Source organism: Rana temporaria, chromosome 7 (genome assembly GCF_905171775.1).
Source record: "Rana temporaria chromosome 7, aRanTem1.1, whole genome shotgun sequence".
Lineage (NCBI taxonomy): Eukaryota > Metazoa > Chordata > Amphibia > Anura > Ranidae > Rana > Rana temporaria.
Window position 1 is genome coordinate 53,101,228 of NC_053495.1, and position 22,586 is coordinate 53,123,813.

Sequence of the window (22,586 nt, forward strand, 5' to 3'; positions counted from 1 at the left end):
AGTGCACCTCTAAACCGGAGCAGGCAAAATCATGTACGTGATTTTGCCTGCACATGTTACCTATACTGTGGGCATGTGGTTAAGCTTTTTAAAATTGGCCCCCTTACCTCAAGCTATTATGTGAATCAGTGTAACCATCCATTTCTTTATCCTTCGTTACTGCCCAGTCAAAGACCATCCCAGCTAAAGTGCTGAATGTGTTACCTGATTGTAAAGAAAACACAGAACATTTTAGTGTACATTACAAGTCACCTTACAATGCAAATCTAAGATGTGAAGTAGGCTTACCTTCAGAGTCTAAAGCTTGTATTGTTAGCTCCAGGGGAGAGTCCTCCAGATAAAGTTCTCTTGTAGTCGATACAATTTGAATCTCATTAATTATGTCCACAATCGCATCACACCGTAAAACCTGTCCCGTGTCTAGAAAACACACCGTTCAGATAAATGTACAAATCTGTGCAGTTTTAGACATATTAGAAAAAAATAAAATCAGGCTTAAAGGAGTTGTAAAGGAAAAAAAAATGTCACCTTAATGCATTAAGGTGAAAAAACTTCAGTGTATACCGGCCCCCCCAAGGCCACGTTTTACTTACCTGACCCCTCGAAAGTCCCGTGCTCGGTCCCGAGATTCTCTTCGCCGCTCAGCCTGGCCGCTGATTGGCTAGAGCGGATGGATTGAGCGCAGCGCAGCCATTGGCTGGCGCTGCTGGCAATCACATCCAGTGACGCGGCGCGCCGAGGCTGAGTGATACAGTGAGCGGCTATGGTCGCTCGCTGTATCACGGAGGGGGGGGGGGGGGCGCCCGCAAGGACACATCACCATGCGAGCTCTCTCGCATGAAGGTGACGAGTTCTTGCGGGGAGGACCAGAGACAGCTGCCGAGGGACCCAAGAAGACGTGGATCGGGGCCACTCTGTGCAAAACGACCTGCACAGTGGAGGCAAGTATAACATGTTTGTTATTTTAAAGAAAACATTTTTTTTCCCCCTTTAGTAGCCCTTTAAGAAAAAAAAAAAAGTTTTTACTTACTGTACAAAAAATAATGTGTAAACGTGTGTATGTATGCTCCAGTGAGCGCTAGAGGTGTAGAGCAGAGAGCCTCTAAGTGTAGCATTTAATGAATGTACAACATTTAGCAACTTATTGCTACACTTAGAGGTGCTTCTCTTCTCTTTTAAACCATGTAAAAAAAATGCTTTGATATACAAATGCTTTGGATTACAAGCATGTAATTATGCTCATAAACCAGGGGTGCCCAACCAGTGGCCCGGGGGCCACATGTGGTCCGCAAAGCCCTCTGATGTGGCCCGCGATCTCCTGCTCTGGGATGGTGGGTTGGCAAGCCCAGATCACGGTTTGCCAATCTGCCATCCCAAAGCATCAGTTTTGTGAATGAAGCCAGCAGCTGCGCAGCAGAGCCACATAAGCTGATGCCTCCTGTATAGCAATGGCTTCTGTCATAGGCGGAGTGATGCCAAATGCACTTTGCATGGGGCCACAACAGCCGGAGATATCTGAATGGAAGACTTATTAAAGGTAAGTTTATTACTAAAATCACATAGCCGGATTCAGAAAGACTTACGCCGGCGTATCTAATGATACGTCGCGTAAGTCCATAGATGCGCCGTCGTATCTATGCGCCGTATTCTTGTACTAAGATACGCCTGAATTTTGGCAGCATACGACCGACGTAAGTCTCCTACGCCGTCGTATCTTGGGTGCATATTTACGCTGGCCGCTAGGGGCGCTTCCATTGATCTACGCGTCGAATATGTAAATGAGCTAGATACGTCGATTCACGAACGTAGTTGCGCCCGGCGCATTAGTATATGCCGTTTACGTAAGGCGTACGTCCAGCGTAAAGATAAACCACCAAATAGGAGGCGCAGCCAATGCAAAGGTATGGACGACGGAACAGCCATCGGATTTTACGTAGTTTACGCAAGTCGTACGTGAATGGGGCTGGGCGTAGGTTACGTTCACGTCGTTGCCATTGAGCCGTCGTATCTTACGACGTAAATTCGACATGATTCTGAGCATGCGCGCGCATGCGCCGTTCGATCTGCGCTTCATTTACATGGGGGTCACGATTAATTTTAATATAACACGCCCACTACCTGCCTACTTTGAATTAGGCAGGCTTACACCGGCCCATTTAAGGTACGCTGCCGTAACTTAGGGAGCAAGTGCTTGGTGAATACTGTTCTTGCCTCTCTATGTTACGTCGGCGTAGCGCATAAGAGCTGCGCTATGCCCGCTTAAACATACGCCGCTCTACCTGAATCTGGCTAAATGTGTATATATTGGGCATATCTGTTCTGCAGTGTTTACTGGGCTGCTTTCAAACTGATCCGCAGGTGCAGCGTGGTGCACCTGTGGGTTACCTGCACTAAGCCATAGACTTCTGTTTTTTACCTGTGGTTTTGGTCCAGTGTCAGAAAGTTCACCACACCTGCAGGATATAATAGAATTCTACGGCAAAGTGCAGCTTACCCGCAGGAAAGCCACAGGTATGGTGTGGGTAAACCACAGCACATCAGTGTGAAAGCAGCCTTAGGCCCCTTTCACACGATCGGTCTGACCCTCCATTCATCCTTATGGAGCAGCAGATGTAAACGATCTTGGGTCCCTTCCATCTGGGCTGATTGGATCAGAGGGCCATAGAGTAGAGTGGACACAAGCCTGTCATCCACCCGCTCCGCTCATTGTGGCCCGCGACCGGTTTCTAAGTCGCTTAAGTGGCCCTTGCTCTTCAAAAGGTTGGGCACCCCTGTCATAAACCAAAGTTTTACTGTATACAGTACATAGTAGAGCTGCACGATTCTGGTTAAAGTGACCATCAAAATTTTCTTGCTTAGGATTCTCACAGCGTAACATCACCTTTCACATTATACAAAAATATTAGGCTAACTTTACGTTTTTTTTTTTTGATTGCAGTATATTTTTCCCCCAAAAACTGTGTTTGAAAGACCGCTGTGCAAATACAGTGTGACAAAATATTGCAATAACCGCCATTTTATTTTCTGGGGTCACTCCTAAAAACATTTTTCCCATCATACTTGCCTGTAAAATCCTTTTCTTGGAGTACATTGCAGGATACAGAGCGACCATAATAATAATGACTATATGGGTAATACACCACCTATAGGTGGATGGACACTGGCAGATAGTCAAACAAAGTCCACTCCTATATAACCCATCCTCCTACACAGGAAGGACCTCAGTTTTGTGATGTACTCCAAGAAAAAGGGATTTTAGAGGCAAGTAAGACTGAAAAATCCTATTTTTTTTTATCGTACATCATGGGACACAGAGCAACCATAATAACTATATGGGATGTCCTAAAGCAATGCCTTTAAAGGGGAGGGAGACATAATCACAGAAGCTGCCACCTGAGGACTCCTTCTGCCGCCCAAAACATACTGTGGCCAAAGCAGTATCCTCCGTGGCTTTGATACTGTATCTATCTGGTAAAAGTCTGAAAGTTAGGGGTGCTGAAAATAAAATCGCTGCATCGCAATTCAGGCGTCTCCAATGTGGCATCGATGCATGCGACCGGGAAATTAATTTTCCGAGTGACTTGCCCCACCCCTCCCGGGACAGCGCTCCAAACGTATAGCTGTTAACCCCTTGGCACCGAGCGTATGCAGCCTCGGGTTAAGGGGGTCATCCATCCCGGTACCGTTTTTTAGAGCGGATGGTCAGCTTTCCAGGAATAACCGCCCGGCTGTTATACCGGAGGAGCGGGAGGGGACATGCCCCCCCTTCCGCCACTCTTACCGGGCCTCCCGTCCCACCGGGAGACCCGATCTGCCACTTCCGGCTACTAAAGACAGACTGGCATGAAGCTGGAAACGGCTTATTTCCAGTCGCCGTCACTTCCGGTTTACTCTGCTGCCAATGGCGCTAGTTTAAAAAAAAAAAAAAAAGTATTCAGAATCGCCGTTTTTGCCGATCTGAACACTTTGAAGTACAAAGGAGGGATTTGGGGTCTTTTAGACCTCCGATCCCATAAAGAGTACCTGTCACAAGGGATGTTTACATTCATTGTGACAGCAATAAAAGTGTTTTTTTTTTTTTTTAAGCGCCCCTGTGCCCGTGGAGCAAAGAAAAAAAAACGCATACGCAAGTCACTCCTGCATATGTAAACGGTGTTCAAATCACACACAAGATATAACCGTGATCATCAGAGCGAGAGAAATAATTCTAGCACTAGACCCCCTCTGTAACTCTAACCTGGTAACCATAATTTTTTTTGAAAGCGTTGCCTATGGAGATTTTTTTAGGTACCGTCGTTTTGTCACCATTCCATGAGTGCAAAGAGACACTTACCTGTCCCACAACCCAGCGATGTTCCCACCCGAACCCTCCATTCTCTCCCCTGCCTGTCCACGGCACTGGCTATACTACTGTGGGCATACGGCCGTGACAGCTGCAGCTTCACAGCCGGGTGCGCATGTCTCACTGCGCTGTCCTGCATAGCTGGGCAATCTTCTGGGACCTGTGATGTGTCCCAGAAGATTGCAGGGAGGAAGGGCCACCTAGGCGGCCCAAGCGGTAGTGGGAGCTTGTCAGTAATCGTGATGCATGGCGGAATCGAAGACCAGATAAAACGTAATCGAATCGCGAGACCAGTGAAGATGCGCACCTCTAGTGAATGAACAAAAAAACATGTAATGGTCTTAAATCCTGAGCCACCGACACCTGATGGTGGATAGCCCAAGATGCCCCCCACACACCTGGTAGCGAGCGCTTTTACAAAAAAAAAAAAAAAGAGGGGTTTTTAAGCCATAGGTTTAAATAATTAACTGGCAAATCCAATGAAAATGGTTAACTTGGATGCATCCTGCCCATCCTGGGCTCTACTTGCAGCACAAACCCGGATTCCCAACCTGTACCTACAAATTAAGTAATTCTGACTGCCAGAACTACATCCAGAGTATGCAGTGATCTAACTCCTGCCAATTGAGGATCAGAAAGAAGGCAAGACATTGTCTTGATTTAAGTAAAAAGTAGACACCATTCTAGGCAAAAAAATGGATGGAGGACGCAATATCACCTTATGATGCGAGACCAAAAATGGCTCCTTGCATGAAAGAGCTGCCAAATGACACTCCACTTAGTGAAGTGATGGCCACCAAAGAAGCCACTTTCTGAGATAAAGCAACAACAGAATCCCCTGGTTAAAAAAAGAAAAAAAATTGCCTCTGCAAGGACAGTCAAGATTAAATTCAAGTTCCAAGGACACAAGAATGGCCTGACAGGTGGGACTGTCTACGTTACACGCTGTATTAAGTATGAATCAAGGAGTGGGAAACCACGGCCTCTGGAAAAGAAAATGTATAGGGACGAACTCTGACTCTTAACGGTACTTAAGGTCAATCTCCTTTCCCGTACCCATTGAAGAAAGAAAAAGAAAACCTCCCACTCACATATTTCTGCGGGTGCCACTTCCTGGCTTCACCCCAGGCAAAAAAATATTTCCAAGTTCTGTAATTGAAGTTCCCCAAAGCTGGCTTCCAGGGCTCAACAGTGCCGAGATACAGAACTGAAGACCATTCGGTCCCGCTGGACTGGGAGTGTTCAAGAAGCGACTCCTGCAAGACTTGCTTTTTTCGGTGTACCAAGCACTCCATGGCTAATTCGGCTAACATTATTTTGAATGCTAGCACCTCCCGGATTCTTCGCAAAAAATGTGGGAGAAGTTGAAACAAGTTCAAATAAGGAAGACCTGGTCCCTAAGGTGTTACCAGTGCATTTACCCCTATTGCCAGTGGGACCCTCGTCCCAGACACAACATGTCCCAACTTGCTGTAGAACTTGGAATCTAGTAGATTCGCCTGCAGAGTTCATTTTGCCACTATTCAATACCTGGAATATGCACGGACAATAGAGACAGTCCTTGTGCTGTCCCAGACAGAATATGGTTCACCTTCCTGAGCCGCATGACTCCTGGAGCCGCCCTGGTGGTTGATAGATATAGATATATGCCCTCACAGAAGCTTTCCTGGATAGAACCTAAAACTGGTTTGTACCATAAGCAAGGCGTACTGGTCAGAAACTCCCAAGATATTTATGGGCAGTATACCCTCCTGTGGAGACCAAGTCCACTGAACTGTAGCCACCCTCAAACCAAACGGAGAAACTGGCATCAGTGGTTATCTTCCAATACCTGAAAGGAAGAATTCAACCTTTCTAGATTCCGAACCAACAATCTTTAGCTGGGCAACACCCCAGGAACAGAGCCCTCCGGCAAGCCAATGCCGGGATCCTTATGTTCCCGGCATTGGCAGTAGGACTGTACATATGGAATGTGCTTTGACCTAGATGCAGCTTCCTACTGAAAAATGTATTGAAGGAAAATCTGGACCAACTGCTTCCTGAGCAAAGGTTATTGAGGTATACCGAGATTGACAACCCTCCCCCCCCCCCCCCCACGTCTCTAGCAAGTCAAGCACCAGAGCAAGGAGCTTTGTGAACCTCAGAAGATGTGGCCTGCCCGAAGGATGGTTCGCAAATAAGAAAAAGGCGACTTTCCACTGCAATTACAGAAATCGTTGATGGGGCTGAACACAACCCAGCACATGAAGCTTTGCGTTTCCTGATGATTATGAGCCCGCAATCTACCTCTTGCAGAGAGGTCATCACTGAACAGGCCGAGCCTATCTGAAACAGAAGGATGGCCAGCGGATTGAGATCTAAAGATAGACCTCATGTCCCTATTCAGTTTTGAAGCTGCTACCATTTAATTGTTCTACAATAATAAGACCATAACTTTTGCTCAAAGACCCAATGCAAGGCAAAAACTGACCCAGCTAATGAAGGAGCAACCTCAGAGGCTGCTTTAAAATCTTATGGTCGGAGACACTCTAAAACACAGCAACCTCAGATGCCTCCCTCAAAAAAACGGGGAAGAACAACAAATTCACCTAAATAGAAGAAAGGACTCCCACCCTTATGTGGACAACAAGCAACGGGTCTCCAGAAGGAATCTGAACTAAAACAGATCCTGACAAAAGGGACCGTTCAGTAGTAGGACCATGGGACTTAACTCACTGATCCCCTAGGATCAAGGGTTGAAAACTCTGCCTACCAGAGAGTGTCTGGTCAAGCAACTAATCAGTTAGATCACAACAGTCTGCAAGATAATGCAGTGACTCCAGAGTCTACAAAAGAGCTTAGGAATTTTGTCCCATGAAGCCAAATGACTGAAGGTTTAGGGTGCGAGAAAACAAGAAAAGTAAGGGAAGGGGTATATAGACTGTTACCAGACTGGCGAGTTGTAAATAACCTGAAGGAGTAGAACAGCTAAAGATATCCTCCCTGGTATGTGTGAAACATTTCTGAAACAAACCAAGAGGAACTCTGCTGAAGAGCAATTCTGTCTATCCATAGTCTTGGGATGCTCCCATACCCCATGGTCCACTAAAGCAACACCATCCATGGAGCAAGAATCAGGAAGCCTATTTGTACAATCAAGAGCATATACTTGGTTGGAAGCCAAAACAAGGGAAGAAACGTGATGCACGGGTGTTCCAGTACAACTCAGATGTCTGAAATCACAGATTTAGCAGCACCAGCTACCCTGTGAAGGTCTGAACAGTGCTTTCTGTAGGCAGGTACAAGCTATGCTGTGTGCTGGGAAGGAATGGTGGTAGAACCAGTGGCGGCTGGTGCTCAAAAAAAAAAAATTCAAGCACAGCCAGTGTGCCCCATCTATTGGGGCCAGGGCGCCCCATCTATTGGGGCCGGGCAATCCCCTGCCCGGCACTTACCTGTCTCGGTGCTGTTCTCCAAACGCCGAGTCCTCCATGGCTTCTCCTGTCCTCTTCCCTAACATCTCTGCTATGATTGGACGCCCGACAGGCGTCCAATCACAGCACCTGTCGCTTCAGCCAATCAGGTGACAGGGTAACCAGACCCGAGCACCTGATTGGCTAAGAGGCGGGTCAGTGTTAGGGAAGTGATTTATTTGCTTCTCTAACACAACACGGTGTAAACAGCAAGCGCACAGCATTGCCCCAGCTGTTTACCAATTTGGAAGATTATTGAAGCCCATGGCTCTAATCAGGACGCCTATTAGAGCCGACAGGTCTAACCAGGCGCTTCCAAAAATACCTCTATGGATGTACCACCACTGGGTAGAACACACCGAGTCAAAAGGCACCATTTTAAGTACATGGCACAGCTACATGACTCATGAGTCGCCCCATTTGTCTTTAACATGATGGGCTGCATCAGTGTCCAAACAGGACCGATATAGAAAAAAAGTTGATTATATACAGTACTTACTGCTTATAGCTTGTGATCCACGGAGCGGTTTAGCAGGTGGCTTTTACCGAATGCATCTTTTACTTATGTATATTTTCACCATATGGTCAATTTGAATAGCACAGGTTTGTGACAAGTTCTCATAAACATTATATTGAGTAGAGCTGCACGATTAATCGTTAAGAATTGAAAACGCGATCCCTTCCTGATCTTAAAACAGCATTTTCCGATTCCATCTAACAAGTGCAGAGAGTTCTCGGACAGCTGAAAAAAAAAATCCAGGCAGCCAGCCAAGTTTTATCACAACACAGATAAAGTAATATTTTGTTCTTAGATCAAAGAGAGATGAACTTCTGTCTGATGAGGGAAGTTTAACCACTTAAAGACTAGACCTTTTTCTGACACTTGCTGCTTACAAGTTAAAGTCGTGAGAGAATCGTGATCTTTATTCTAAGCAAAAAAGAGTAAATTTTTGCTCTATCACAAAGCTAGCAACACCTGTGCAAGTCGTAGAAATTTTAAAATTATATTTGCCTTACAATGTAACTTGTAGTTTAGATCAGGGTTTGACAAATTTGCTTGGAATCTAGGAGCCAGCTAAAAAAGTTAGGAGCCAGAAAACGCGCCCCGTCCCGACGAGCTCTCGTGCAGGAGCGAACACATACGTGAGTAGCGCCCGCATATGTAAACGATATTCAAACCACACGTGAGGTATCGCCGCGATCGTTAGAGCGACAGCAATAATTCTAGCCCTAGACCTCCTCTGTAACTCAAAACATGCAACCTGTAGTTTTTTTTAAACTTCGCCTATGGACATTTTAAAGGGTAAAAGTTTGTCGCCATTCCACGAGCGGACGCAATTTTGAAGCGTGACATGTTGGGTATCAACTTACTCGGCGTAACATTATCTTTCACAATATAAAAAAATTTGTGATAACTTTACTGTTGTCTTATTTTTTAATTAAAAAAAGTGTATTTTTTTCCCAAAAAAGTGCGCTTGCAAGACCGCTGCGCAAATACGGCGTGACAGAAAGTATTGCAACTATCGCCATTTTATTCTCTAGGGTGTTTGATTTAAAAATATATATAATGTTTGGGGGTTCAAATGTGAGGAAAGGAGATGGCAGTGAAAATTGTAATTTTTCACTCAGAATTGCTGTTTAACATGTAATGACAACGGCCACCACCAGATGGCGCCAGCTCACAGAAGGGAGAGCTTGGGACTTCACAAGGCCGCAAAGCCGGGGCCTCAATTACCGGCTGCCGTGATCCTGTGCCTCCGTGCGCCCCCACCTTGCCCGCGGCGGCCGGTAATTGAGGCCCCGGCTTCGCGGCCTTGTAGGCCGCAAAGCCGGGGCCTCAATTACCGGCGGTCGCGGGCGCCAGGTCACAATTTCTTGTCGCAATTGTGACCTGGCACCCGGATATTGTCGACCCCTGGTTTAGATGTATAGCACCTAATGCCTTTCATTTCCCAAAAAATTGATTTACAGAGTTGAGAAATTGTGTAGTACATTGGCCAAAAACTTTATTGGACATTGACAAACTTTATTGATGTATCCATTAAAAACGAATTACTCAACATTAGAAAGAAACATAACTTACTTATATCTTCAGCAAAAATGATACTGGTTAGCCGCGTAGGATGACTTGCTCTGGCTTGTACCACAGCACGTTGTGAGCACTGCTGGTCATGTGTGCTTAACGCAACTATGCTGGCAACTTCTGGTCTAGTTGATGACCTAGTGAAGTAAAAAAAATAAAAAAAAAATAAAAAGATTTATGAAATTGCCAACATAATGTAGTAAAGATAGTTATCTGTTCAAAATACAACTATTCTTAGTTTAAATATTAGTTCGAAAATAATGGCCAACATTCTGCCCATGTGTATTGTCGTGCTTTTTTAAGGTCATTTTTACCCGCACTTATTTATTTTGAATTCTTTTTTTTTTTATGAAGATATTTTTGAATACAAGTCAATCTATATGACACGGTCTATAATATGAAACTTATTCACAGAGACGTATGATCATACAAAATAGCCAATTTATTGGTTGACAAAAATATGAATATTTACATGAAATTAAAATACCAATTGCGTTACATGAACGACTTGAAAATCAATAAAATACCCCCAAAATGGGCATGCAGTACACTTAAAATTTGTGCCATGATAAAGTTCTCAATGTGGTTTCAATAACTTTGTGTAAATGACAATGAAACAAAGCGTCTATTTCACATGTCCGACCGTTTGGTTAACAATGTGAAATACATTGGACGTTTGTTTTGTCAATAAAATTGGAACTATGTAAAAAGAAAAATAATGAAAAATTTACTCTTCAGAGAGAAATCTACCAGTTATTTATTAATGAGAACAAATCATGATTGCAAGGTATTCAATACTTCAATATTTTAGGGAACCACATCAATACTCCAATATTTTGGAAAACAACAATAAAATGACATAATTACCCATTCCAAAATGGCTATTTCCTACTTGCAAGTGACCAGAGTTAAATGGCTGCAGTGGCTTTCTATGGATCTTCATGGGATAAGAATATGTCCTCATGCATTGTGCTAGTGTGCCCATCCCCATCGGAGTCAGTCTTGATTCATCCCTATATGGGTCCTTCCCCCTCCAGTCATCCTTGATTTTTTCATCCTCATCTAATTTTCCTCCATTTATACCCATCAGGACAATAAGACTATAAAAATTATACCAAGTTCTGCCCAGCCGATATGAGTCCTTATCTCATAGGTGGGTTGCAGAAATGGGAGTTACTGTCAAGACGTGTCGGGTTTCTATTGGCTGACCAATTAACTGTTCTCTGGACTTTAAGATCCTAAAGTAATATCACTTCAACCACCAGGTGTCTCACCTTTATTGTGAGATTATCTCTTTCCGTTAATATTTATATTATTGGATAGACACATACATACATACATACATACATACAATTTTGGTAACCTTATATTTCATAAAATACAATTTGTATATTTTTGAATCCAACATAACATGCTTCTATATTCCTTTATAAATGTATATATCTTCCAGGGCTGTGGAGTCGGAGTCGAGGAGTCGGAGAGTCGGAGTCGGGGGAAATTTTGGGTACCTGGAGTCGGCAAACAATGCACCGACTCCTACTAAATTTAGATTGGAATAAAAAAAAAAAAAAAGCAAGTTTAAATGTCCCAATTCACAAAAAGTTATAATTAATGACTTCTCTACTGTAAGAATAAAGACCAATGCATGCAGTGCCTCACGTAACCGCAATCTATGTAATGTAACTATACATCAGAGGTAATGTATATACTGTATTTATCGGCGTATACCGCTCACTTTTTTCCCCTTAAAATAGGGGGGAAATCGTGGGTGCGCGATATACGCCGATACCCACTTCCCGCGCTCAGTTTGAATGCCTGCGCTGACATATACCGAGCTCGTGCTCACACATAAATGTCACAGAGCGTGAGCACGAACGAAGCCGAGCCTGGCCGAATGTAGCCGAGTGTACTGCCCTCGGTATATGTCGGAGCAGGCATTTAAACTTTGAATGCAGAGGCAATTATCTTCCTTAGAACTCTACATTGAATTGATTTGCATTTGCTAAGCCTATAACTACATTTCAAGATTAACATAAACTAGGGATGCACCGAAATGGAAATTTCAGAACCGAAACGAAACCGAAATAAAAAAAAAAATTCAGTCCGAAACCGAAACCGAAAATGGACGTTTTGTTTTTCCCCTATATCATTTTTTTTTTTCAATAATTGTATGTATTACATGAGACATTTTAATTAGCTTCATTGATTTAAAATAACCAGAATTGAAAAGCTCCAAGTCAATATAATAAAATCCAAACTTTTATTTAAAAATTGGACACAAATAGTATATATTAATATATAAAACTTATTGTTGCAAAACAAGAATAACAAATCCAGTAATAAACTCAAACAGCAGCTCTAGACTTAAATTAGTTTCAGTGTAAATAAATGGGCAAGAATACCATTGTGTTATTCCACTTTAAAGGGACATGCATCCCTTCTAAACACCAACTGAAACAATTGTCTCATTCAGTAGTTTAATACCTGAATGAGAAAGCGGTCTTATTTTTAAAACAAAAATAAATCCTTTATTTTTATTTTTGCTTATATTTACCAACCACTGGGTCCACCTTCATCTTGGTCGCATTTTAGGGAAATTGGAATCCCAAAAGTGTGCATAAGAAGAACCATCAGAGGGCAAATCTTCTTGTATCAGGGGGGTGCTGCTTTTTTGCATTCCTATTTCCTTGGAATGTGACTTAGATGTGGGGGAAAAGACCAATGGCTGGTAAGTACAAGCCAAAAAAAAAGTGGTTTCATTGAGTTTGAAAAATTAGACAGCTGTCTCATTAAGTTAGAAACTAGTTTAAGAAAACATTATAGTGCAAAATAGTAATAAAAGAACTGAAATCAACATGAAAGTGTAAACACCACATGTAGCCTAAAGTAACATGGCTACATAATTTTAAGCAAATTGGAATGCGTTTTTTTTTTACTTCAGTAAAAGTGACATATTTCTCTTCAAGAACAAAAGTTGTTCAACTTTCTGCGAAGACAGTCGGTTTCTCTTCTCATCAAGAATGTGGGATGCTGCACTGAACAGTCTCTCACTCTCTGTGCTGGTGCTTGGGGCAGATAAATATCTGCGTGCCATCAGTGCAAGGTATGGAAATCGGTTCTTGTTCATGCGCCAGTAGTCAAGGGGATTGCTACTTCTGGAAATAGGTTGTTCGGATAGATAAATCTCCAGCTGTTGCCTAGCTGCACTTGATGTGGGACTGCTGTGGATTGGGGTACTTTCCTGTAGGATTTCATCAACCATGTCAGAAAGTGAGGGAGTGTGCTCCTTGTCACTTGTACGAGACCGTTTCCCTGGCACCTCTGTGCTGCATGTCGGCTCTGCTTCACCAGATGTTGCCATCACCTCCAACTGTGCCTGTATCATTTCCATTGCACGCTGCTTTTTCTCCACGTCAAAATAGTGATCTTTAAATCTGGGATCTAGTACTGTTGCGATGCAGTACAGAGCGTTGCACTCAATGTCTTCAAATCGTGTGTTAACTGCCTGCAATAAGGTTTTTTTAGCTGTTTTTACACCATCATCAGTTTGTGCCTCTCTTGCTAGCAGACGCTTCAGTGCTGCAATCAAAGGAATAACTTCAGCAACAGTTGCATTACTTGAACTTATTTCCTTGGTTAACTGTTCAAATGGAGCAAGAATAGAAACAATATTTTCCATTAGCATCCACTGATGTGAACTCAATGTTACTGGCAGTTCGTGATCGGACATGTATGCAGCCAAGACTCTCTTTTGTTCAATTAGACTTTCCAACATGTAGTATGTGCTGTTCCAGCGCGTGGCTACATCTTGCTGCAGTCGTTTGGTTGGCATTCCAAACTGTACTTGCACAGCTTGTAATCTGGAATAAGCAAGTACTGAATGCTTAAAGTGACCTACAATTTTCCTCCCTGTTGCTGTTATTTCTGATATGCTGCGCTGACTCAGCACTCCCTCATTCACAGCTAACTGCAGCGTGTGCGCCATGCATGGTATACTCTGGAGTCCACTATTTTCCATTGCTTTTGCCATGTTCCGTGCATTATCCCGAACAATCAGATGAACTTTCTTCTTTTCAATGTGCCAAGTTTCAAGCATGGTATCCAATGCTTCTGATATTGCTGCTGCAGTGTGTGACCCAACAAACTTTTGTGCGTGAAGCAAGATATTTTTCAGATTAAAATCGGTGTCTATCCACTGCGCTGTTAAACTAAGCAGGCTAGTTGGACACACGTCTGCGCTCCAAATGTCTGTGGTAAAACTTATAGCTGGGATGTCTGTGGACATCAGCTCATGAATGTGTTTTGCAACACGGTCAAACATTTTCGGTAGAAAGGTTTCAGCAAGATAGCGTCTGCTTGGCAGTGTGTAATGTGGCTCAATATGTTCAATAAGCCTGCGAAATCCAATGTCCTCCACAACAGAAAATGGCTGATCATCTAAGGCAATAAATTCCATAAGTTTTTCTGTAATGTCTTGTGCTTTGGCACTATCGTTGGCAAATTTCTTAACTCTTTCAAATGCTGTGGCAATAGATGGTGTTGTGCTAGTTGGGCTTTTAAGTTTTGTTGTTTGGCTGTATTCTGCATGCTGATCTGGATGACGTGTTTTCAGATGATATATCAATCCTGTTGTGGAAAAGTGCCTTGCCACTGCACCACCTCTTGAAATTTCTGCTGAACAAATATTGCAGACTGCAAATTTTATGTCTTTTTCAGAAATTGTGAAATATTTCCACACCACTGACATGATTGAAATTTCCTGGGTAGCGCAGGGATAACAGCAAGACGGAGTGAAATCTGGAAAAAAAATTGAAGCATCTGTAGAACTAAATCAAAAGTGGAGTTCAGTAAACCCTAAAAAAAAAAAAAAAAAAAAAAAAAAAAAAATCTGGACATGCCTGGGCATTAGGTGCTTGCAGTCAGGGTAGGCAGCTGAGGCAGATTGATGGACACACTAGCGGCAATTCATGGGCACACTGGTGGCACTTGATGGGCACACTGGCAGAAATTGATGGGACAAACTGGCAGTGGCAATAATGATGGGCACAGTGGCTGCGTTTGATGGGCACAGTGGCTGCGTTTGATAGCACAGTGGCTGCGTTTGATAGCACAGTGGCGGCAATTGATGGGGCAAACTGGCAGTGGCAAAAATAGATGGTTACAGTGGCTGCGTTTGATAGCACCGTGGCTGCGTTTGATGGGCACAGTGGCGGCCTGTGTTGGCACAGTGGCTGTATGTGATGGCACAGTGGCTGCGTTTGATGGCACAGTGGCTGCGTTTGATGGCACAGTGGCTGCGTTTGATGGCACAGTGGCTGCGTTTGATGGCACAGTGGCTGCGTTTGATGGCACAGTGGCTGCGTGTGATGGCACAGTGGCTGCGTGTGATGGCACAGTGGCTGCATGTGATGGCACAGTGGCTGCATGTGATGGCACAGTGGCTGCATGTGATGGCACAGTGGCTGCATGTGATGGCACAGTGGCTGCATTTGATGGGCACAGTGGCTGCATTTGATGGGCACAGTGGCTGCATTTGATGGGCACAGTGGCTGCATGTGATGGCACAGTGGCTGCACGTGATGGCACAGTGGCTGCACGTGATGGCACAGTGGCTGCACGTGATGGCACAGTGGCTGCACGTGATGGCACAGTGGCTGCACGTGATGGCACAGAGGCGGCGTTTGATGGGCACAGAGGCGGCGTTTGATGGGCACAGAGGCGGCGTTTGATGGGCACAGTGGCTGCGTTTGATGGGCACAGTGGCTGCGTTTGATGGCACAGTGGCTGCGTTTGATGGGCACAGTGGCGGCCTGTGTTGGCACAGTGGCGGCCTGTGTTGGCACAGTGGCTGCGTGTGATGGCACAGTGGCTGCGTGTGATGGCACAGTGGCTGCGTGTGATGGCACAGTGGCTGCGTGTGATGGCACAGTGGCTGCGTGTGATGGCACAGTGGCTGCGTGTGATGGCACAGTGGCTGCGTTTGATGGGCACAGTGGCGGCCTGTGTTGGCACAGTGGCGGCCTGTGTTGGCACAGTGGCTGCGTGTGATGGCACAGTGGCTGCGTGTGATGGCACAGTGGCTGCGTGTGATGGCACAGTGGCTGCGTGTGATGGCACAGTGGCTGCGTGTGATGGCACAGTGGCTGCGTGTGATGGCACAGTGGCTGCGTGTGATGGCACAGTGGCTGCGTGTGATGGCACAGTGGCTGCGTGTGATGGCACAGTGGCTGCATTTGATGGGCACAGTGGCTGCATTTGATGGGCACAGTGGCTGCATTTGATGGGCACAGTGGCTGCATGTGTTGGCACAGTGGCTGCACGTGATGGCACAGTGGCTGCACGTGATGGCACAGTGGCTGCACGTGATGGCACAGTGGCTGCACGTGATGGCACAGTGGCTGCACGTGATGGCACAGTGGCGGCGTTTGATGGGCACAGAGGCGGCGTTTGATGGGCACAGTGGCTGCGTTTGATGGCACAGTGGCTGCGTTTGATGGCACAGTGGCTGCGTTTGATGGCACAGTGGCTGCGTTTGATGGGCACAGTGGCGGCCTGTGTTGGCACAGTGGCGGCCTGTGTTGGCACAGTGGCTGCGTGTGATGGCACAGTGGCTGCGTGTGATGGCACAGTGGCTGCGTGTGATGGCACAGTGGCTGCGTGTGATGGCACAGTGGCTGCGTGTGATGGCACAGTGGCTGCGTGTGATGGCACAGTGGCTGCGTGTGATGGCACAGTGGCTGCATTTGAGGGCACAGTGGCTGCATTTGATGGGCACAGTGGCTGCATTTGATGGGCACAGTGGCTGCATGTGTTGGCACAGTGGCTGCACGTGATGGCACAGTGGCTGCACGTGATGGCACAGTGGCTGCACGTGATGGCACAGTGGCTGCACGTGATGGCACAGTGGCTGCACGTGATGGCACAGTGGCAGGGTTTGATGGGCACAGAGGCTGCATGTGATGGCACAGTGGCTGCCTTTGATGGCACAGTGGCTGCGTTTGATGGGCACAGTGGCTGCATGTGATGGCACAGTGGCTGCATGTGATGGCACAGTGGCTGCATGTGATGGCACAGTGGCTGCATGTGATGGCACAGTGGCTGCGTGTGATGGCACAGTGGCTGCGTGTGATGGCACAGTGGCTGCGTGTGATGGCACAGTGGCTGCGTGTGATGGCACAGTGGCTGCGTTTGATGGCACAGTGGCTGCGTTTGATGGCACAGTGGCTGCGTTTGATGGCACAGTGGCTGCATTTGATGGGCACAGTGGCTGCATTTGATGGGCACAGTGGCTGCATTTGATGGGCACAGTGGCTGCATTTGATGGGCACAGTGGCTGCATTTGATGGGCACAGTGGCTGCATGTGTTGGGCACAGTGGCTGCATGTGTTGGCACAGTGGCTGCATGTGATGGCACAGTGGCTGCATGTGATGGCACAGTGGCTGCATGTGATGGCACAGTGGCTGCATGTGATGGCACAGTGGCTAGATGTGATGGCACAGTGGCTAGATGTGATGGCACAGTGGCTAGATGTGATGGCACAGTGGCTAGATGTGATGGGCACAGTGGCTGTATGTGTTGGCACAGTGAGGCTGCAATTAATGTTTTTTTTGGTAGTCAGATAAGGCAAGCATGGCTCAATAACACACAAACGTTTTCTTAAAAAAAAGGTTTGTGTGTTATTGAGCAATGCTTGCCTTATCTGACTACCAAAACAAATATCAATTGCAGCCTCACTGTGAAAAAATGGCAGATTTTTTTTTTACATAGTCACCTCAGTTAGTTAACCATGTGCCTGTGTCCCCCCCCCCCCCCCCCCATTAAGCCATTTAACAGATTGCTCCTAACAGGTTTTGTTCACAACTTAAGTTAGTACTGCTTTGCTTACTTTTTAAGTGGAGGTTCCTCCTAGGCAGGCAGTGTGATGTCTGATGATCCGACACAGCTCCCTGCGCGCTCTGAGTCCTCCCTCGTCTCCGGCCGTGACGTCACGCGGCTCGCGCCGCCGGACTAAACCAAGAGACTCCCCCATAGGGGGGAGTCCAAACAACAGGTGATAGGTCTTGCTAGGAGGACAAGGTGGAGCGCGAGCAGCAGTCGGCACACAGTTAGTACAGTGTCACTGCCGCTGCTCGCACTATGTGCAGGTCTGGTGGCCAGCATATATTCTCTACATATATTGATATGAACATTGCCTCCCCCCCTCCTAGTAAAAAATGGTATCACCCATTCACCCAGCTTTATTATCGGCATTTTATCTTTATTTCGGCAGGGACTCAGAAACGCTATTTTCGGCCGATATGTATCGGCCACCGATAATCGGTGCATCCCTAATATAAACCATTTCTAGGTTTTAAAGATTTTGTTTTTGGTTCATTATAGATAAGCTTTGTTTTTGTTCTAAAACAACCAAATAATGTGGTTTGTATTTTTGAATTGGTAAAGATCCTGTTCCTGATGTTTATGCCTGCTGCTACTATCCAGCCACTTGATTGTTTTCATTGTGCTTGTCTTTTGCTTAAACTGTGCAATACAGTAGACTGTTGGCTTCCCAGCCAGTAGTCCTGTGGTAGGTTGCGTTTCTTTCCCTCAAGGAATGTATAAAATACATTTGCATATTAATACAGAGGAGTCGGAAGTACATAAAACTGAGGAGTCGGAACATTTATCTACCGACTCCACAGCCCTGATATCTTCTAAAAAGTTTTTTATAAACATGCACAGGTTATATCCCTCAATCGATTAATATCCCTTTATGATCACAATTTGATATCTTTCATAATGTTGGTTAGCTTCCATCACACTTCTATTTTAACTAGAGCAGACTTTAGACAGTCTCTTAATGAAGACAGGATAATAGCTCAGTTGTGTGAACAATTTCTTCTCAGGAACTCTTTTTGGTCAACACCATCCATTGTTTTTAGGACAGCATGGTTAGTGTTGCGGCTCCTGACTGGAGCCGTCAGTTAAAAAAAAAAAAAAAAAAAAAAAAAAAAACACACAAACACACAGTAGTGTGTACCAGGCTTAAGGTTTCTGATCGCACAATCTCTGGACAATGACTTTCTAGTTTGAGGGCCTATCTATATTAAACTAGGGCTTTAAATTGTGAGGCTGTGTAATTTACATACAATACATTTCTAACACAGTATCTAAGCAAAAATGAGATCTGCGGGGCGTGGCGACTGCTCACCACGATGGCCGCTTAGGAGAAGAGCTCCGCTCTGCAGTGAGGGAATTACCAGCACTACGACCCATAAGACTTCTGCAAGCTCTTAGCCAATCATCTCAAAATACAGAAAACCAAAACGAGAATTCCCCACAACACAGGTAATAGCGGATGCGTTTGCCGATTACCATTGTTCACTTTATAACCTTAAAGATGATCCTACTACTCCACAACCAGCAAGCGGGGACACATAGGGCTAGATTCACGTAGATCGGCGCATCTTTAGAGCGCCGTAGCGCATCTCATATGCGCTACGCCGACGTAACACAGAGACCAGAACAGTATTCACAAAGCACTTGCTCCCATTGTGGCGCCGGCGTAACGTAAATTGGCCGGCGTAAGCCCGCCTAATTCAAAGTAGGAAGGTAGTGGTCGTGATCTATTAAAATGAAGCGTGACCCCATGTAAATGAAGGGCCGAACGAACGGCGCATGCTCAAAATCACGTCGCATATACTCCCTAAGATACGACGACTCAATGCCAACGAAGTGAACGTAACCTACGCCCAGCCCCATTCACGTACGACTTACGAAAAATACAACGGCTGTTCCCTGGTCCATACCCTAACATGACTTACACCTGCTTTATGAGGCTTAAGATTACTGCGACGGGCGCAAGTACGTTTCGTGAATCGGCGTATCTCGCTCATTTACATATTCAACGCGTAAAACAATGGAAGTGCCCCTTGCGACCAGCGTAAATATGCGCCCAAGACAAGACAGCATAGGAGACCTACGTCGGTCGGATGGAGCCAATTATTTCAAGAATCAGGCGCAGAGATACGCCGCGCAAGTGCTTTCTGAATCCAGCCCAAAGCTTCTTAGCCGAAATCAGCCTTCCCTCTCTCTAACTCTCAATGCCATCTCCTCTAATTAGAACCCCCCAAACATTATATATATTTATTTATTCTAACACCCTAGAGCAGGGCTCGACAAATCCCGGGCGCCAGGTCGCCATGGCGACTAGAAATGGTGTCCTGGCGACTTGGCTTGGAAGGTGGGCAAAAAAATAAATACTGTATATATTTTTGTGAGCTGGCACCATCTGGTGGTGAGCCGTTGGTATTACAAGTTATTACCACCAGATGTGTGAGCTGGCGCCATCTGGTGGTGGCCGTTGGCATTACAAGTTAAGCATTACAAGTTAAACAGCAATTTTTCACTATTATTCACTGCCATCTTCTTCCCTCTAATTAGAACCCCCAAACATTATATATATTTTTTATCCTAACACCCTAGAGAATAAAATGGCGATCGTTGCAATACTTTTCACGCCGTATTTGCGTAGCGGTCTTACAAGCGCACTTTTGAGAAAAAATTACACTTTTTTTAATTAAAAAATAAAACAGTAAAGTTATCCCCATTTTTTTAATATTATGAAAGATAATGTTATGCCGAATAAATTCATACCCAACATGTCACGCTTCAAAATTGCATCCGCACGTGGAATGCCGACAAACTTTTACCCTTTAAAATCTTCATAGGCGACATTTAAAAAAATCTACAGGTTGCATGTTTTCAGTTACAGAGGAGGACTAGGGCTAGAATTATTGCTCTCGCTCTACCAATCGCGGCGATACCTCACATGTGTGGTTTGAACACTGTTTACATATGCGGGCGCTGCTCAAGTATGTGTTCGCTTCTGCGCGCAAGCTCATCGGGGCGGGGTGCGTTTTCTGGCTCCTAACTTTTTTAGCTGGCTCCTAAATTCCAAGCAATATTGTCAAACCCTGTCGTAAATTAATCGCGATCTGGATTCACCCCCCCCCCCCCCCCCCCGACGATCTCCAGGCCGGATGACCCGCGATTTTCAGGTGCGGCCATAGGAAAGTCCCCAGATTGGGCCTAGCTCCGAAACGGCGGCGGCCATCTTGGTACACCCGGCGGCGGCTGTCTCGTCAGGAAGTGACGTTTCGTCGCCGCCATCTTGCTCCACCCCACACTCCTGTACAGTAAGGTTAGTTAGAAGGGGGGCAAGCGGACATCTTGTCACACCCAACAGAGTAATAACTTTCACAGTTATTTTCAGCACAAAACGGAGCTTATGTACTTAAATAAAGTATATGAAAATCTGACAGACTGTTTACATGTTAAATTTTAAAAGCAGCAGCAAACCTTACATGCTTGCTAATGAGAATACCTCTGATTTTCAGATTTAGTTAAATGTGAAAATCAGAGTTGTTCTGTCACATTAGCAAGCATGTAAGGTCAGCAGGTTTGCTGCAGCTTTTAAAATTTAACATGTAAACAGTCCGTCAGATTTAGTATTGCGGTGCATACTAGCTCATTATGGCTTTTGCCTTTCAGGTAGGTTTAAAAAAAAAAAAAAAAAAAAAAAAAACACAAGAACAGGGTTTACTACCACTTTAAATACATTTTTTTTGAGAATCGTGATCTTCATTTTATGCAAAAGAATCGCGATTCTCATTTTTCCCAGAATCGAGCAGCTCTACTGATAATACTTACTGGTTAAGTGATATCTTGTGGAGAAAGCACTATTCTACAGGAATCAGAGGCCAGTATTGCCTAATCAGTGCTAAAATTATTATTATTATACACAATTTATATAGCGCCAACAGGGGGGGGGGAGGTCAACACAATTTCAGTACAGTTTAGGGTTGTCCCGATACCACTTTTTTAAGACCGAGTACAAGTACCGATACTCCCCCCCCCCCCCCCCCAAGTACTCGCCGATACCGAATACCGATACTTTTTTTTCAATGTCATGTGGCAGTTTGACAGATAGGGACTGATAGGTGGCACTGACAGGTGGCTGGCACTAATAGGTGGCACTTATGGGCACTGACTAGTGACTGGCGCTGATGGGCACTAATAGGTGGCTGGCACTGATAGGTGGCACTTGTGGGCACTGATAGATGGCACTAGTTGCACTGATAGGTGGCACTTGTGGGCACTGATTGCACTGACAGGTGGCTGGCACTGAAATGCTGCAACGCCCATCTTAGTACACCCTGCACTCTGCTGCAGCAAGCAGCAGCAGACATCTTGTTACACCCAGCCCATATAGCTCAGGCTGGGTGTAATCTGCTGCTGCTTACTGCAGCGGAGTGCAGAGTGTACCAAGATGAGTGTAGGGACGTTCAGCCGCTCACATGTTACACAGACCCCTCCCGCTACAGTGCATACCCCCTCCCCCTACAATAGACACCCCCCCTACAATACAGATCCCCCCCAAACAGACCGGATGTGAGACAGACCGGCTGTCTCACAGCCGAGCATACCGCAGCTGCCTCCCCCTCCTCTGTGTATACTACAAGTGCTGTGCACGCACACAGCACTTGTAGTATACACAGAAGAGGCGGCTGCGGTCTGCTCGGCTGTGTGACTGTCACCGCCATGCCGCCCGCTGTCTCCACGCTGTCCACTTCAGTCACGGAAGGGGAGCACCGGCCCGACACCCCCCCCCCCAGCATGTGCTGCCCGCCCCCTCTACAGCCAAACTCCACCTGCACTCCACCCGCC

The 22,586-nt window shown here is 45.6% G+C and overlaps 1 protein-coding gene across 1 annotated transcript in view; it reads right to left on the bottom strand.

Annotated features, from left to right (window-relative positions):
* Nucleotides 1-22,586, bottom strand: part of NUP210 (nucleoporin 210) — a 193,128-nt gene that overhangs the window by 154,672 nt on the left and 15,870 nt on the right. The window contains exons 2-4 of the mRNA XM_040359371.1: nucleotides 9,878-10,014; nucleotides 289-420; nucleotides 108-204 (exon numbers count right to left, since the gene is read on the bottom strand). Of these exons, the coding sequence (XP_040215305.1) occupies nucleotides 108-204; nucleotides 289-420; nucleotides 9,878-10,014 (366 nt within the window). The remainder of the gene's footprint in view (nucleotides 1-107; nucleotides 205-288; nucleotides 421-9,877; nucleotides 10,015-22,586) is intronic.